This window comes from Hippocampus guttulatus, chromosome 16 (genome assembly GCF_054856545.1).
Source record: "Hippocampus guttulatus isolate MCC_2025c chromosome 16, RoL_Hgut_1.0, whole genome shotgun sequence".
Lineage (NCBI taxonomy): Eukaryota > Metazoa > Chordata > Actinopteri > Syngnathiformes > Syngnathidae > Hippocampus > Hippocampus guttulatus.
The window spans coordinates 12371707-12388062 of NC_141276.1; the positions used below are offsets into that span (position 1 = coordinate 12371707).

Below are 16356 nucleotides of genomic sequence, written 5' to 3' on the forward strand. Positions count from 1 at the left end.
CGGCGATTGCTTAGTGGTCAGCAGTCTATATTTCAGCTTGCGATCAGACCTGATGTGTGTGTGTGTGTGTGTGTGTGTGTGTGTGTGTGTGTGTGTGTGTGTGTGTGTGTGTGCGCGCGCGTGTGCGCGCGCGTGTGTGTGTGTGTGTATTTAAACTGCGACCACACAGTTTTGCTAGGATTAGTGTGTGTTGTGTACTACACGCACACAGTTCCTTCATTCATCTTCACACTGGGTCCATGTGATTCCGGAATCAGCTCACTTGTGCTGGCTCATATAACGTCGTCATTAATGCCTGCGCACACGCATCGTTACGCAGCGTTACAACTTGCCTACCGGCAAGTGTAAATATGAACATTTCTGTGGTTGTCTGCGTAGTAGACGCGTGTGGGAAAATGGGCCCGAGCATGAAAAACGCTCGTAAACAGAAGCCGCTATCAGTGATAAAGCGCTGCCCTTAATATGTCCCTATTTAGCCCGTTGTGCATTTACTGTGAGAAAAAAGGCAGATAAGAGCCAAAAGAAAAGGGAAGGGCATTTAGTGGGGAATAATTGGTTTGGAGGCACGCTGAGAGCGGCGGGGGTAAGGTGAAGCAGGCGGAAGAGGGAGCGCTGTGGGAATGGAGGTGTTTACCCACGCCCTGCGGGACAGACTCGGACATGGGAACACACTTTTGCCCTAACTAAACATGGCCGCTGCCTTTGCGCAATTCGCAGACAACAAAACTCACCCCGCCATCCGTCATTCACTTCCATTTGTGTGTGTGTGGGGGGGCGGGGGGATTCTTATTTTTTACAGTACAGTGAAACTCCTCTACAACGAAACCTACATGGGCGAAAATACCCCCAAGTGTGAAAAAATCTTCATGCATTAACACCATTCCCACTTTCCTGCCCCCCCATACAACGAAAAAAAAACCCCTGTTGCGCTATACGAAACCTTTTTCTTTGTTCTTGCCTCACGACGAGATTCACTACACCAAAGTCTAATCCAACAGCGGCCTCTACTGCTTCGTTCAGAAACGGCAACAGCAACACCCACACTGGTTTACACATGCACAGTAGTCCAGGAAGTATTTGTTATTGTTAGTTTCAGATGCAGCAAGAACGTTGCATTGCTAAAATTGCTACAAAACGGACCTTTGGATGTCAAGCAGCTAAGACAAGAAGAGCTCTGACGCTGGAAGAGAGGGTAAAAGTGATCAAAATGAAAGACGGAGGAAACAAAATAAAATACATTATCCAAGAAATTGATGTAAGTGAATGCTGATCGTAAATTTCGCAATTTCTTTCCCTTTTTTTCTTTCTACATTGACTATATGAAGTGTCAAATAAGTGTATGCTAATACTTATGCACGATTGGAATAAAAATAAAGATTTTTTTTTTTGGTTGTTTTTTTTCCCAAGATGGCGCCCGAGTAGGCAGCCTTCGGCAAGTGCTCTTCAAGAGCCTTGCTTTTTTGTTCTTTTTGGCTGTTTTTGTCTTTTGTTTTGTCACATGTTGTTTGTTGTTTCATCGTGTGGACCTGATATGGACTGTTTTCAGCGCTTTTTGGCCATGACATTCGTCAAAGGAGAAATATCTGTGCTTGTTGGTTGCGCCTTCTCGGCAGCACGCCTGTACCAGCACAGATTTTGATTGGGAGGAATGTCGGCGCCATTGACTGTCGGTGCTGGACAGACCTGGGGCGCTTGTGTTTTTTTGCGCCTGTAATGGGCAGCATTTTTCACAACCCCATTTTGTTCAGTGGCTATGTCGGCGCTGTTGGACAGTCGGCGTTGGTGCAGCTGGCTGGATGGCTGCTGAAGTTGAGGATGAGGAGAGAGGAGCGTTGGCGCAGAGCGCCGATGCGTATTTGGAACCGTGAGTCGCCGCTTGGAATTGAAATGGATTTCCATGGGACAGGAGAAGTGAACCAATCTCTTTTTTCATCAATGGATGCTACAGCTTCTTGTTGACTTTGAAACTTAGCTTGTAGCCGACTTGTGCACATTTTGAGCATGACGTCTCTGATCCACTGGTTAAAGGACACTTTGATTCTCTCCTCTTTCATCTCAAACTGCTTCAAACAACAAAGCGTGTGATGGAAAAGTGGTTAGAACTGCATGACTGTCCGTGTTTTATGTTATGTGTTGTGTTTATTATGTTAACTGTTTTGTTAAGCGCTTTGTTACAGCTGCCGCTGTTGTGAAAGCGCTATATAAATCAGCATGTATTGTATTGTATTGTATTGTACACATACCTGTACGTTTGTGTGTGTGTGTTTACATCAGAGATCGAATTTGCTGCAGTGAAAACCCCCCTGTTGTGAAACATTTCTTGCTGCAAATATGATTTCGTTGTAGAGGAGTTTCACTGTACATCAATATTGTTGATGATGCATTTTGGCACAAAAGGGGAACTGTGTGAAAGTGGGTGAGTAGTATAAGAGCATGAAGGAGATTTTCTAGTTGAAAGAATGCCACTAATTCCTTGTTTCCTGTTTTGTTGCATTGGCCACCACAATCCGAAGGTCTGTAACATTCTCCGGTCAAAATACAACAAGGATATAGAATCCAGCACTCTTAATATCCACTTGTTGCATTCCATTTGAAATCGCTTTGTTTTGAGGAAGGGCGGTGTTGCCAACCTAGCAGCTTTTCTCTCCCCTCAAGTAACTTTTTTTTTTGAAGTGGTTAGCGACAAATCCAGCCGCCACTTTTGTGGTGTTATTGGGGGCTTCTTGAGACTCAGAGCAGATGTTCATCCTTCGGCAGTCCAGACTGCTAATGAGTGGCGCTTGCCGAACGTCACCAATGATTGAACTTGATTCATGGCCAGCACTTTGTTTCAGGACTGATTGTTCTTAATGTGCTCTTTAAATAAAATTGGGTCAAATCGATTTCTGTGATACAGTAACCATGACATTTTTTTCAGAATTTAAAACAGTTTCCAGGTGCTGTAAGAAGTCTCGGACATTCTTCCAGGAAAATACACACACAATTAAGTGTTAAAAGTCACTTGGGGCAGTCCGGGTGAAAAAACGAGCGAGTATAAAAACTGGAGTGGTCTTGGCAAGTTTTTTTTTCTTGAGGTGTATTGTGCCATCTTGTGGTGTATGTCCGCAATGATTCCTAGTTTGTAAGATTTCAAGATGAGGTTTGCAATTGCACATACGTTGTAATAAGTTGTAATACAAAGTCCCCATTTACAAGAATAATAATGTCGACATTTGTGTATTGTCCTTCTTTTCTAGGACACTGATTCCTCTTCTTGATGCCGATACTGGTCTGTTGGTGCTGGCTGGCATGGTAACACTTGCATGTTTCTGATAATTGGGTAGCGGAGAAAAGCACTTTTTTTTTCTCATGTGCAGGTAGTTTATTTGTATTTTGAGATGTTATTTCTGGGCAGGGCGACACAGTGGCGGATTGCTTCGAAGTGTCAACCTCGGAGCCCTTCCTCTCTCAAGGCGAGTTTTACTCCAGTGCTTCCTTGAACTTTTTTTTAAACTTACTTTAAAAATATATATATATTTTTTTCATCAATATTAAGTTTTAGCTGTTGAATGCTTTTAATATGATATACTCTACAGCAGAGGTGCCCATTACGTCGATCCTGATCTACCGGTAGATCTAAAACAGGTCCCAAGTAGATCCGAAGAGTGTCGAGGAGAAAAAAAAAAAACAACCATTTGTGTATCTTTGTACATGTTAGTAATATATTTTTAGTGTTAATATACGCTGCACCATAATCATCCTATCAGTCTCCTTTTCACAAAATAAATATTTAAAAGAATAAAATAAAGCAGGTAAATCTTGAATTTATGGTGGCGCGTGATGACATCACCGGAAGTTGTTTGCGCTCAGCAGTCTGCAATTGCAGCTTGTGATCAGAGCTGTTGCGCTCTATCTTTTATCGACATTATTCTCATTCAGAGTTTGCTTTGTGTACAATTCACCGAGGGCACGGGCAAAGAATATGAACCTAGGAGGGCCCAGGGAAGCACTTTAAAACGGTATGCGTGAGCTACGATAGTTAACAGGCTGCAAAAGTGCATCGCATGCCTCAGTTTCAGGCTGTTTCTCATCATGGCGTGTGTGTGTGTGTGTGCGTGCGTGCGTGCGTGCGTGCGTGTGTGTGTGTGTGCGTGTGTGTGCGTGTGTGTGTGTGCGTGTGTGTGTGTGTGTGTGTGTGTGTGTGTGTGTGTGTGTGTGTGTGTGTGTCGGTAAGGGTAGATCCCGTGAGGTTAGTTGATCGAAAAGTAGATCTTCGGTCCAAAAAGTTTGGGCACCCCTGCTCTACAGTATATCATATAATTGTGTCCAGTCTAAATAAGGTATTAGAGTATCATTTGTTTTTGTATCAATATTATGCTGTTGCCAGTGTCATGAAATACACTGGACTTTTTCTTGCACAATTTATAATAATTGAATATATCTTATTTTACAAATAATGATATTTCATTCAAATATTGCTGTGTATGCTCTCGTGCAGCGGTGCCCATTACGTCGATCGTCACCGGAAGTTGTTAGCGCTCAGCAGTCTGCAATTGCAGCTTGTGATCAGAGCTGTTGCGCTCTATCTTTTATCGTTATCATTATTCTCATTCAGAGTTTGTTTCATGTACAATTCATCGAGGGCACGGGCAAAGAATTGGAATCTAGAGGGGCGAGGGAAGCACTTTAAAATGGCACGTGTGTATGTCCGTGCGCATGCGCGGTAACGGGTCGATCGCGGGAGGTTGGTTGATCGAAAAGTCGATCTTTGGTCCAAAAAGTTTGGGCACCCCTGCTCTAGTGTGATGTGTTGTGATACGCAGGATATAAATGAATACATCTATTCTCATATACAGTATTGTCATGATCCCAAATCTCCTCCTGCACGTGCGCTCGTTAATACTGTGTGTTTAGCTGATGACTTGCCGCTGATGTCCGTTGATCCAACTGTAGTGAGCCACTGTCTGACTGAGATGTCAAGCCGCGGCGTCGCCATTGTACCCAAGCTGGCTTTGGACGTCATGTCTTGCGAAGTAATGCGAGTGCTCCAGCTGACCGACAACTACATCGTGCCCATCAGCTATCAAGTGCCTCGCAAGGTTTTACTCTTTATACACGCGGACAGCGTATGGCACGCGCAAGATAAAATGACCTTTACGGGTTATGTGTGTTCGATCAGAATTCCGGCCATGACTTCCACGCTGACCTCTTCCCCGACACGGCAGGCGTTAGTCCGGCCATGACCGCGGCGGAGTGGTGGCAGGGAGGGAACAAGCAGGTAATGGATATTCAGCTCGGCGACATCAATGGATGGATAAACTGGAAAGCTCCAATGACTGGTGTGGTTTATACTCAGGTACAGAAAGTCAGCCTGCATCCGGACAAGCAGCCCAAAGCTGCCAAGGCTCCATCAGACAAACCGACGCCGGCAAGGAAGGATCTTAGCAGCGGCGAGAGCAAGGTGGGAATATATTCATTTTGGCAGCGCTATCCGAAACACGGACCTACATTTACAAATCATGAAATTGTATACATTTTTACCCATCGGTCTTTTCTCTTCATTTGGTATCATTTGTTTTGGCTGTACTGCTTCCAGGATGTAAAATTATTATTATTATTATTTTTAAATCAGAGTTCAGTCTCTGTGTTGCCATGTCATTGTAGTCTGCCCACGGTCTTCACACTCAATCACACTTGCTGGTGTTACTGAAACTATGTTGGGGCGGAGGGGGCGCTGTATCTTTCACCAATCAAAATTTCCAATTTGGCCTCACAGGGTCAGAACGCTGGCTCTCAATAACATTGGCACTTTTCCATCCTCTGATTGGTTCATCAGAGCAAAACTTGTTCCGTGCTAACTTTGACGATGAAAGCATGTCTGTGGGGATTTACGCACATGAATACATTTAATAATCAACATTTCTAGTGAGCCTCTGATATGTTTTATTGAATATTGTCATGTTATGAATTAAATCTGGATTTTGAAGTGCCCCAGATGACATACATGGCACGATCGCATGCTGCGGTATATTGTTTTTGCGAAGTATCGACATGATCGTGGTGGTATCGAGAGATGGATTAAGACCCTATCGAAGTTCTCTAGTAGCAAGCGCAGAGCACATCCTTGTTTTGTAGCCGACAGAAAATGTGCTAAGCTATTTCCTCTTTGCCACAGGACGCGGCACGTGGTTGTTCCACCTCCAGCAGTCCTTTGAGCACTCCCACCAGCAGCGCCGCCGCATCCCGCTCGCCCTCTTCCACTTCGGGTCTCTCCTCGGGCTTTCTCCCCTCGCCAAGTCCAGGCCAGGCAGCCAAGGCTTTCCAGACCTTCCTTGGTCTGAACACACACGTACACACACACAACCCCTGCCAATGACAGTGAACTATAGCGCTGATTGGCCAAATGTAGTAGCAGCGCCCTCTAGTGGTATGGGAAACATGTTCACAGAATTATATGTTTAAATTGTGCGTCATGTTGAAGGGGTTTCACCTTTGGAAAATCCAGTTCAGTAAATTTGTTGCGTACATACAGTATTTAACTCTTAAGTACAACACATTTATTGTGTTGAATATTTTAGGAGTGTTTCTTGTGTTCAATGAATATTATTCGAATTCGTCATTATTATATTCTGCCGTTTTTGCTTGCCGTTTCTCATGATGCGCGATCCAGGACCGACCTCCAAGTTCCGGCACATCCAGGGCGTCGTGCTGCACCGCGACACGCACATCACCAACGTACGCGACCTCAACCTGACCACGCCGGGCGAGTGCGACGGCTTCTGCGCCAATAGCCAGTACGCCGCCGTGCCCCTCGCCATAGCCGGCGGCCAGATTGCCATCTTTACGGTATGCTGCTGGAGAAAACAAAACAAACAAAAAAAAAACAGTCAAAGATGTGAACTGAAGGAATGAGACGTGACTCTTCTCCCAGCGCTCGCAGCCAGGCAAGCTGCCGGACGTCGCTCTGCCCACCATTCAAAATTCTGTCAATGTGGCGGACCTTTGTTGGGACCCCTTTGACACGCATCGACTCGCTGTGGGTGAGTGACTGGACAGCCGACACACGTGACTTACCAAACGCGCACATAAAAACGCGGGCACCCAGTTTTGGAGCGTGATGTTGTAACATCTGTATAATTTGTGTCTAGCTGGTGAGGATGCTAAAATCCGAGTGTGGCAAGTACCAAAGGGCGGCCTCAAAGAGACTCTGACCGATCCTGAACTCATCCTGCAAGGTGACAATAGAGAACCCAAGGGCATCAAACAGTATGGGTACATGAACGAACGGAAAATGAGCAGCAGCAGCACTCGTGTGATTCCTCGTAGGCCACACTGAGAAAATCTACTCCATCAAGTTCCACCCTTTGGCCAGCGACCTGCTGGTGTCCTCATCTTATGACCTCACTGTGCGACTGTGGAACCTGGAAGATGGCGAGCGGGTGCAGCTCCTCACCGGACACCGGGATCAGGTGGGCCAGCATGTCGCTTTCACAATGAAAAGTGTTTTTTAAGAAGTCACATAGAATGCTGATCAAAGGATCGACTCACGGACACAAAGTGTCACAATACAAACAACAGATTTCGCAATGGACCCTTCCTTGTCAGTCTGTGTATTTGGGGGCCACCTATAAATAACGCAAAACTCATCAGCCAGATTTTACAATTTGTCGATCTCCTTTGTTCGGTTGTGGTTGGACTTCATTTCCTCTTTCAAGGAGCGCTTGGAAGGAATTGATGATAAATTTTGGTTTATTTGTTGTCACTTGCCCCCTCCCGTGGTTATCATTCAGGTGTTCTGCATGGCTTGGAGCCCAGATGGCAAGCAGCTGGTTACAGTGTGCAAAGATGGCAAAATTCGCGTCTACGACCCGCGCAAGTCGGATGCGCCTGTGCAGGTTAGCGCACATAAATACGTAAACACGGAAACATTCACTCTGGGTTTTTTTTTTGTTTTGTTTTTAACCCGATGTGAATTCAACTAATGTGAATCGTCAAATTGTTCATCATCAAGGTTTTTATTAACTGCGCAGGCAATGTTGGATGTAGCATTCTGTTCACATTCTGCCAGACAAGCAGAAATGTAAGTTAAGCCTTCAGTAAAGCTTAAATGTGCACATGTAGCCATGAGCGAAAATCTGAGGGATCGCTGTAGTCACCGATGTGTTTCCTTAGCTCACATCCTACATTAAAAGACGTTTGCGTTTTAGGAGGGTCCAGGCCCTGACGGCCACAGAGGCGCTCGCGTGGTGTGGGTGTGTGAGGGCAAGTACCTGCTGGTGTCTGGATTTAACAGGTATTTTGAACATCAACACTACTTGACGTGTCTTTCCTCAAAAAGTGACCTGATCTCATGAAGTACTTTAGGTGGTGCGACGTCACGTCAGTTTACTTTGGCAAGTATGCTTGCTAAATTGATGAGCCTCGTGTGAGGTGGTTTGTTTGTGTTTACTATAAAAAAAATTCAGTAATTGTTTATGTCACATTGATTCATGATTGTGTACATGCTAGATCAGTGGTCGGCAACCCAAAATGTTGAAAGAGCCCTATAGGACAAAAAAACAAACAAAAATAAATATGTCTGGAGCCGCAAAAAAATAAACGCCTTCTATAAAACTTACAATGAAGGAAACACATGCTGTATGTATGTCGGAGACTGGACTGTCTCAGAATTGTTCGTTATTCATTCCTTTGATGTGTGTTCACAAACGCCCCCATAGAATTTATTTTGTGATTTCCTCGCTTGATTTTTTTGTTTTGGTGCATTATTTTCGCTTTTCTTAGTGTCAGTGAAGTGATCATTCATTTCCATTTTTCAGAGGCTGTCTTTGAACGCCTCTCGAGTCAAACGAGGAGAGAAGGCACGGAGTCGGACGCAGACGTGTCTGTGTTTGTCGAGACTGTGAAAAGCATAAATAAAGTGTACGTTTTAAAAAAAACAACACCACAGCTCTCCTTTTTCGGAGCTGCAACATGTATCTATATCTATTTAAGATAAGAAAACCTTTATTAGTCCCGCAATGGAGAAATTCCCAATTCACAGCAGCAAAGTTATGAAAGGAAGAAGTAGAACAACAAAATATAGGAGCTGCTGGAAAGGCAGCCACTCTCGCGGCGCCATTTTGAAGTCAAAATAACAAAAATAACACAACACAACACATAGGACACAGACAGTCGTGCAATCTTCACCACTTTTCTGCATACACTTTGTTGTCTGAAGCAGTTCTAGATGAAAGAGGAGAGGATCAAAGTGTCCTTTCACCAGTGGATCAGAGACGTCATGCTGAAAATGTGCACACGTCTGCTACAAGCTAAGTTTTGAAAGCAAACACGAAGCTGTAGCGTCCATTGACGAAAAAGAGATGAGTTCACTTCTCCTGTCCCACGTAATCCGCTTCAAACTCCAAGCCGCGACTCCCAGTTCCAAATCCGCATCGGCGCTCCGCGCTAACGCTCCTTTCTTCTCATCGTCGGCTCCTCAAGACTTACATCCATCCAGCCGCAGACCGTTCAACAGCACCGATCTCTCCGCTGAAATATTTGAGCTATATTAGCCTACTATCAAAATCTTTTTCCATTTTCAAACATTTTTTATAAAGCTCCAGGTAGCCACTAGACGTCGCTAAAGAGCCGCATGCGGCTCTGGAGCCGCATGTTGCCGACCCCCGTGCTCGATACATGGTGCCGGTGCTGCTGCGTTACATGTACTTTTTTTTTTTTTTAATTAATCCAAATAAAAGATTTACTGGGTAGTTTGTATACCAGTGACCCTCGTGAGGATAAGCAGTTCAGATGATGGATGGATGGATGGGTTTCATTCCTGAGTGGAGAGGAGGGCAGGCCCTTCAGAGACCCAACTGTTTGCATTGAAGAAATTCAAAAGTCAAACTTTTGATCAAACACTATCACTCGTATGTTCCTGTGCAGCAGCAGCGAGCGAGCCCTCTACTTGTACTCCGCTGCTTCTCTTTCCTCCGGAGTGGTGGCCAGCGTCTGCGTGGATGTCTCCCCCTCCACATTGATCCCTTTCTACGACCAAGACACCGGAGTGGTTTTCCTCACTGGAAAGGTAAGGAGGACTTTGGCGGTAGGGAAAAATAAGATTGTGACCTAAATAGTCACGGATTGTTTTTGTCTTCAAGGGGGACACCCGGGTGCACATTTATGAGATCGTCCCTGAGGACCCCTATTTTGAGGAGTGCAGCAGTTTTAAGAGTCCTGAGCCACACAAGGTAAATGAAGTGCTCGAATCTTCAAATGCTGCCGTTGTCCAGGGTGTCTGCAATTTATCTGCTGCGCCGCCTGCAGGGCTTGGCCTTCCTCCCTAAGAGCGAGTGTAACGTGCGCGAGGTGGAGATAGCGGTGGCCCTGATGCTCACCAAGACAACCGTGGAGCCGGTGGTCTTCAAGATGCCAAGAGTCAAGGTGAGCCAACGAGGACACCGAGTGGACTCGAGTCCGTTCCATTTATCCGTGTTCTATTCGTTAAGAAGCATCATCTAGTGCGTCGGTTCCAATTTGTTGCATCCAGAAGCCAAGAAATTAAGCTGAAGTCAGTTGAGAAGCTTCATGTGGTTCTTGGGTGCCATTTTGGTGCCAAGGAACTTTGTTAAAGTGAGCTGATGAGCTTTGTGTTATGCTTTGGTGCAATCTTGGTGCCAAGTTACTATGTTGAAGTGAGTTGAGCAGCTTCATGCAGTGCTTTGATGTAGCATCTTGGTGCCCAGGAACTATATTAAAGTGAGTTGAAGCGCTTCATGTGCTGCTCGGGAGCCATCTCCTGCCCTTCTGGCACCAAGGATAGCATTGCTGTAATGCCTCCTCCACCCTTTTGAATTGCGCACCTTTGTGTCATCCGATGCAGAAAGAGTTTTTCCAGGACGACTTGTACCCAGACACGCCGGCGTGCTGGGAGCCAGCGCTCAGCGCATCGGCCTGGCTCAACAACGCCGACGGCCAGCACAGAAAGATCAGCGTGAGGCCCGCTGACATGACGCCAGGTACACGTTTATGAATTCCTCTCTCTGGCTGTCAACATGAAGTTTTGCTGATGTGTTGTCAGTCAGCGAAGCCCCCAAAGAGGCCCCGGTGAGGAAGTACATGCCCTCGACCTTCTACCTGGAGGAGAAGACTGACGAGCAGAAGAAAGAGGAGGTGGGTTTACACTTATCGCAGGACTCGTTTGCATCGGAATAAACCATCAGCGTACAGATGTACTTAATGTCTGCTGTGTAATTTGACACCAATTGCGCGGCAGCTTCTGGAGGCCATGGTTGCTAAGCTGGGAAACATGGACGATCCATTGCCCCAGGAATCCTTCGAGGGGGTCGATGACGACGAGTGGGTGAGTGCAGAAAAAACCAATCCTCTGTCAGAACGACGACGATTTCTGTGTTGTGTGAGGTTTTAGCCGCTTTCAAATTTATACTTATCATATCATACTTTTCGGACCTTAAACCATTCGCAACAGTTTCAAAAAAATGAAGTGTTCCAGAGTCAGGAACTGCACCAGACAGAACTTGATGTGCAAGGTTACAAAAAGGTGTAACGTTTCCTGTAAGTATACAGAAATTTTCCAGTAGATATTCATGTAAGGTTAATGGGGAATTTGGGAAATATTGAGCATACTGTAAGTTTAATGGCAACGCAAATCATCCATCCCATCCATCCATTTTCCGATTCTCTTTATCCTCACAAGGGGGTGCTGGAGCCTATCCCATCCGTCTTCGGGCAGTAGGCGGGGACACCCTGAACCACTTGCCAGCCAATTGCAGGGCACATAGAGACAAACAACCATCCATGCTCACACTCACACCTGGGGGCAATTTAGAGCGTCCAATCAGCCTGCCATGCATGTTTTTGGAATGTGGGAGGAAACCGGAGTACCCGGAGAAAACCCACGCAGGCCAGGGAGAACACGCAAACTCCACAAACCTCTGCCTGCACCTCTGCACTGTGCGATCGAAGCGCTAACCACTGGACCAGCGCAAATCATATTGAGCAATATATTTACTCCTTGGGTCTTGGGTTCAATCCCCACTCCGGCCTTCCTGTGTGGAGTTTGCATGTTCTCCCCTGGCCTGCGTGGGTTTTCTCCGGGTCCTCAGTTTCCTCCCACATTCCAAAAACATGCATGGCAGGCTGATCGAACACTCAAAATCGTCCCTAGGTGTGAGTGTGAGCGCGGATGGTTGTTCGTCTTTGTGTGCCCTGCGATTGGCTGGCAACCCGTTCAGGGTGTCCCCCGCCTACTGCCCGAAGACGGCTGGGATAGGCTCCAGCATGCCCCACGACCCTTGTGAGGATAAAACGGATCTGAAAATGAATGAATGAATATTTACGCCTTTTGGTGGTGGTTGTTTTTTTTTTTGTTTTTTGTTTTTGTCAAAGTATGACTTAAATTTACATTTTATTGATCAAATTGAGGAATCTTAAAGGACAAAGTGGTCGGAGGCAGCAGTTCATTTGCTCATTTCACACCTAATGGGTGGGCAAGCACTGCACAGACCCAATTTTGTACATACAGTCAATTAAAAAGTCAGTTTTTCACAGTATGGTATGGCCTTCAATGTTATTATGTGTTTACTCCCTCATCACCTTCGTCTTCTGTCTTGGGTCTCACAGGATGATTAAAAGTGCTCGCGTCAGGAGAGAGGACACCCACACGCTTCCACTGGAATGCACTCTCTGCTTTCCGGCATCACTCCAACAAACGTATACAGTAATGGGAAACTTTTTTTTTTTTGGTCTATCCTTTGAAATGCCACATTTGTCAGTGTATGATATTAGCAATTGTGAGCCAGAAGTCTTCAATGTGTCATGGAAACATTCAGGAATTCATCTGGCTTTTGGTCTGCTTTTACTCCAATAGTAAATGGTCTAAAAAACACACACACACACGAATACAGACATACACAACACGAAGTCCAAATGTGTATTGCGTTGACGATTGTGGGTGTAGTTTGCACAATGGTACCTCTTTGGTGCGTATTTAAAAAAAAAAAAAAAAAAAAAAGATTATTATTGTCTTGTAGTTGTAGTTATCCGGGGGGAAAAAAGTTTACTGTGTCTTCATCTTCACACAATTGTAAGGATAACACAGGGTCACCAGTCTTCATATTTGGCCATGAACTGGATTTTTTTACATGATTACTTGTACTAATTTCCATTGCTCTTGCTATTGTATATCTACTCGATTTGAATATTTTCTACATGGGGGGATGTTCATATATGGTAGTTTGGGTTTTAGGTTCCTTTGTAAGAGGTATTTAATTAACACTTGCTCCAAATATTTATTTTCTGAAGATTGAATAGGTTTTAGTCTTTCAAACTGTCTCTTAAATTACATTCCAGTATTAGTCCAAATGTCTAATCAAGCCATAACGGGGGAATATGTACGTTTCCAATCAACTGGATCAGAATTTGTTTGCAAGCTCGGCTGGATGCATGTGGCCAGCAAGTGTTTTCAGCGTTGTTGCAATGATATACTGTACTGTAATATGTAGTTTCTTGTGCTACTACTCAGATATGATTCATTGTGATTTTGCATTGAGGTTGGTTTTTCATATGGTGGGAGGGTGTTTTGTGGTTAAAAAAGGGTCATGTTTGTTATTTTTTCAAGAATTGTCAACATTAAAATTCACTCTTCGTTCTGGCTGATGGTTATATCACCAATGACGCGAATTTGCTTTATTGTCAACCTTTTATATGCATTACATCATATATTAAAAGACAAATTTCCTCTGATAAAAATATTGAAATCTAATCATGTAAAAACTGGTCTTGTTTGTGTATTACAGTAAATTGTGTAGGAAATCTGCCTTTTTAAAATGTGTTAATTTTCGTATGATGTAGCCTGTGTACAAGGTGTTTTTAGGTTTCCTTTTTAAAGGTTACCATTATGTGACCTTTTAAATCACAGTAACATCAAAAATAGTATTTAAAAAATACATTCACAAAACTTGAAAATATTATTTATTGTATATTATCAAGAGGCTGTCCTTTTTTTAACCTGAGTAAATTTTATTTACATTGCACTTTTCACAGAGGATTTTAAGAAGGGCTTCACATACTGTAGTTGTTACATGTTTAAAATATAAAAATAAAAAGTTACATTTTACAGTCAATACAGGGAAAAATCTAATCAAAATAAATGTAACTTTAATACTTTTTTGTGCACAAGTTAGTCTTTAAGGCGCGTGCCAAGTAATTTGTCACACCGATTTCAAAGTACGGTACAGTATGGGGGGAGAGGCATGAAAACCAAGATGCAGTTTTTCCTCCTCGCCCTTAGGTGTCGACATGCTAAAACGATAGCATCCCTTTAGTGGACTTCGACACATCCGCATAACTTTTGATGCTCTTCCGGCATGTGGGAAGCGACCTCCGTCCTCCAAAAGACGTTTTAGGACGGCGAAATGGTAAGAAAAGGCATTATTTAATTACGTGTGTCATTCAATTAAACTGTCCATGTGAATGTAAACGTTGTCGTAGCTTCGCCTTTGTTGCAGCCGCGGAAGAAGACCGAAGCATTCCCGCCTTCGACTTAGAAAGACCATTTGACTGCTTCTATCGCAACTAGTCGTGTGTGTAACGTAACGTCAGGTGTCATAAGCATTTGACATGTAATAGCATCCCATAGTGCTTGATTAATCATTTGAATAGTCTTTATTTGCCATCTAGGTTAAGATGAAACTGCCTAACTAGTGTCCAGTTTTGCTTCCCCAGTTACATGATTGGTTAACTAGTCTGCACAAATGTCAGTCAGTAGTGAAAGTGACAGCTACTTGTGGCATCTATGTTTAATGTTTTTGTGTGTGTGTTCTACAGGCTAAGTATTTAGCGCAAGTCATCGTGATGGGCGTTCAGGTGGTAGGCCGTGCTTTCGCTCGGGCATTACAGCAAGAATATGCAGGTATGCGTCATGTTTCTAATGTAAATGAGATAAGTGGCTGAAATTGTAGTCTGCATTTCTCTAACACTGTACACGTGATGAGAGCTGTATCCAAAATGGTGCTGTTTTTGTCTCATTTTACTGTACAAATTAGTACTTTGACTTGAGAAATCAATTTATTCCATGACCAAGCTTTTAATGCAATTTACTCATATAAAAATAATTACCCCCCGGGCCCCTTTCACTGGTCTGATCCTTCCCCAATTACCACAAGTGTTTCCCAGGGCTCTATCATTGGGCCTCATTAGCTACCTGCTTCCCACTGGCAATATTTCAAGAAAATTTTGTATTCTATTTCTCATCTGCACCACACCAAAAGATTGCCAGGCAAGTGAGGAACACCAGGGGCCCCGAACACAGAATTTCATGTGAGGCAAATGTAGTAACCACGCTTTCACTGTGCTGCCCCATATAGTGCAGATGTAATTTCGTTAAAAAATAAATAATAGTTTGTGTAACAGTGATATATGAAACCATCAATTCTCTCTAATAAGATGGCATTGTCGTTTCTTCCTCCCTCCTTTGCAGCGAGTCAGGCGGCAGCACGGGCACGAAGCAGCGCTGGTCAGCATTCTGCCGCTGCCACCAGCATTTCTGGGATGAGCTTACAAGAGGCTCAGCAGATTCTCAACGTCTCCAAGCTCGAGCCAGGAGAAATCCAGAAGGTCAGAAAAAAAAAAGATTAACACTGACCTCCATTGTACAGCTTTTTACCAACTATCCAACCAATTGTAAACAGACTTCGTCCACTTTTTGGAAGTTTTATTATAACAAAACCTAAATAGTGTGTTGTTTGAAATCAACTCGCACACTGATGATTTGTTTGCCTTCTATTCCAGAACTACGAACATCTCTTCAAAGTCAACGACAAGTCTGTGGGCGGTTCATTTTACTTACAGTCAAAAGTAAGTACTTTTGCTTGAGCTTCTGCTGTGAGGCAATTTGCTGTGTTGCTGTGGTGACGCCGCACTTAAGCAAGTTCTCAAATGTGAAAGTGGCTGCTTGTAAAAGTTGAGAAAACTGACGCAATTACTCAAGACCATGATCCGATGGCAACAAGAACTTTTCCACTCAACCCAATCCGTATCCCCCTAGCCATGGTGCTCTATTTGAGGCCGTCCTTAGTGTTAGTGTCCATTGTGACTTTGTCTCTGTGTGCAGGTGGTGCGAGCTAAAGAGCGTCTAGATGAGGAACTAAATATTGAAGCGCAAGAACAGCAGCGGCAGCAACAAAAGCAGGAATCGCAGCAAAACACGGAAACGTGAAGAATGAAACCAAAACCACGTCACCCCTCCCTCCGCTTCCACTGTAAATTATACCCCAATAAAAGTCACCCCTTCTTTACCTCTCCACTTTTGTCATTTGAGGTCCACAATGATAGCGGTTTACCAATTGGTGTGAAATTGGACAGTGATTATATCATCAA

The 16356-nt window shown here is 44.2% G+C and overlaps 2 protein-coding genes across 3 annotated transcripts in view; both read left to right on the forward strand.

The window, feature by feature from the left end:
• coro7 (coronin 7) overlaps positions 1-13630 on the forward strand; it is a 114653-nt gene extending 101023 nt beyond the window's left edge. Inside the window, exons 10-28 of one of the 2 annotated variants that reach the window (XM_086133984.1) lie at positions 3237-3291; positions 3395-3452; positions 4933-5078; positions 5159-5257; positions 5336-5440; positions 6155-6314; positions 6650-6825; positions 6911-7019; positions 7128-7214; positions 7306-7448; positions 7770-7874; positions 8187-8272; positions 9907-10045; positions 10119-10208; positions 10285-10401; positions 10841-10976; positions 11039-11130; positions 11234-11320; positions 12601-13630. In XM_086133984.1, coding sequence (XP_085990110.1) covers positions 3237-3291; positions 3395-3452; positions 4933-5078; positions 5159-5257; positions 5336-5440; positions 6155-6314; positions 6650-6825; positions 6911-7019; positions 7128-7214; positions 7306-7448; positions 7770-7874; positions 8187-8272; positions 9907-10045; positions 10119-10208; positions 10285-10401; positions 10841-10976; positions 11039-11130; positions 11234-11320; positions 12601-12609 — 1999 coding nt within the window. In that variant the 3' untranslated portion in view covers positions 12610-13630. Of the gene's footprint in view, positions 1-3236; positions 3292-3394; positions 3453-4932; positions 5079-5158; positions 5258-5335; positions 5441-6154; positions 6315-6649; positions 6826-6910; positions 7020-7127; positions 7215-7305; positions 7449-7769; positions 7875-8186; positions 8273-9903; positions 10046-10118; positions 10209-10284; positions 10402-10840; positions 10977-11038; positions 11131-11233; positions 11321-12600 lie in introns of both variants that reach the window. The other variant, XM_086133983.1, reaches the window with a different exon arrangement.
• A 639-nt stretch (positions 13631-14269) lies between these two features.
• pam16 (presequence translocase associated motor 16) lies at positions 14270-16274 on the forward strand. Its single transcript, XM_086133990.1, has 5 exons — positions 14270-14396; positions 14806-14890; positions 15458-15594; positions 15769-15834; positions 16091-16274. Exons 1-5 carry the CDS (start codon positions 14394-14396, stop codon positions 16193-16195), a joined length of 396 nt encoding a protein of 131 aa, XP_085990116.1. The 5' UTR covers positions 14270-14393; the 3' UTR covers positions 16196-16274.
• Positions 16275-16356: the final 82 nt, after the last annotated feature.

Bases quoted from the DNA above. Each gene is read 5' to 3' on its own strand.
- pam16 (XM_086133990.1), top strand. The intron at 15,595-15,768 runs GTCAGAAAAAAA...CTTCTATTCCAG, and splicing joins AGCCAGGAGAAATCCAGAAG to AACTACGAACATCTCTTCAA. The intron at 15,835-16,090 runs GTAAGTACTTTT...CTCTGTGTGCAG, and splicing joins CATTTTACTTACAGTCAAAA to GTGGTGCGAGCTAAAGAGCG.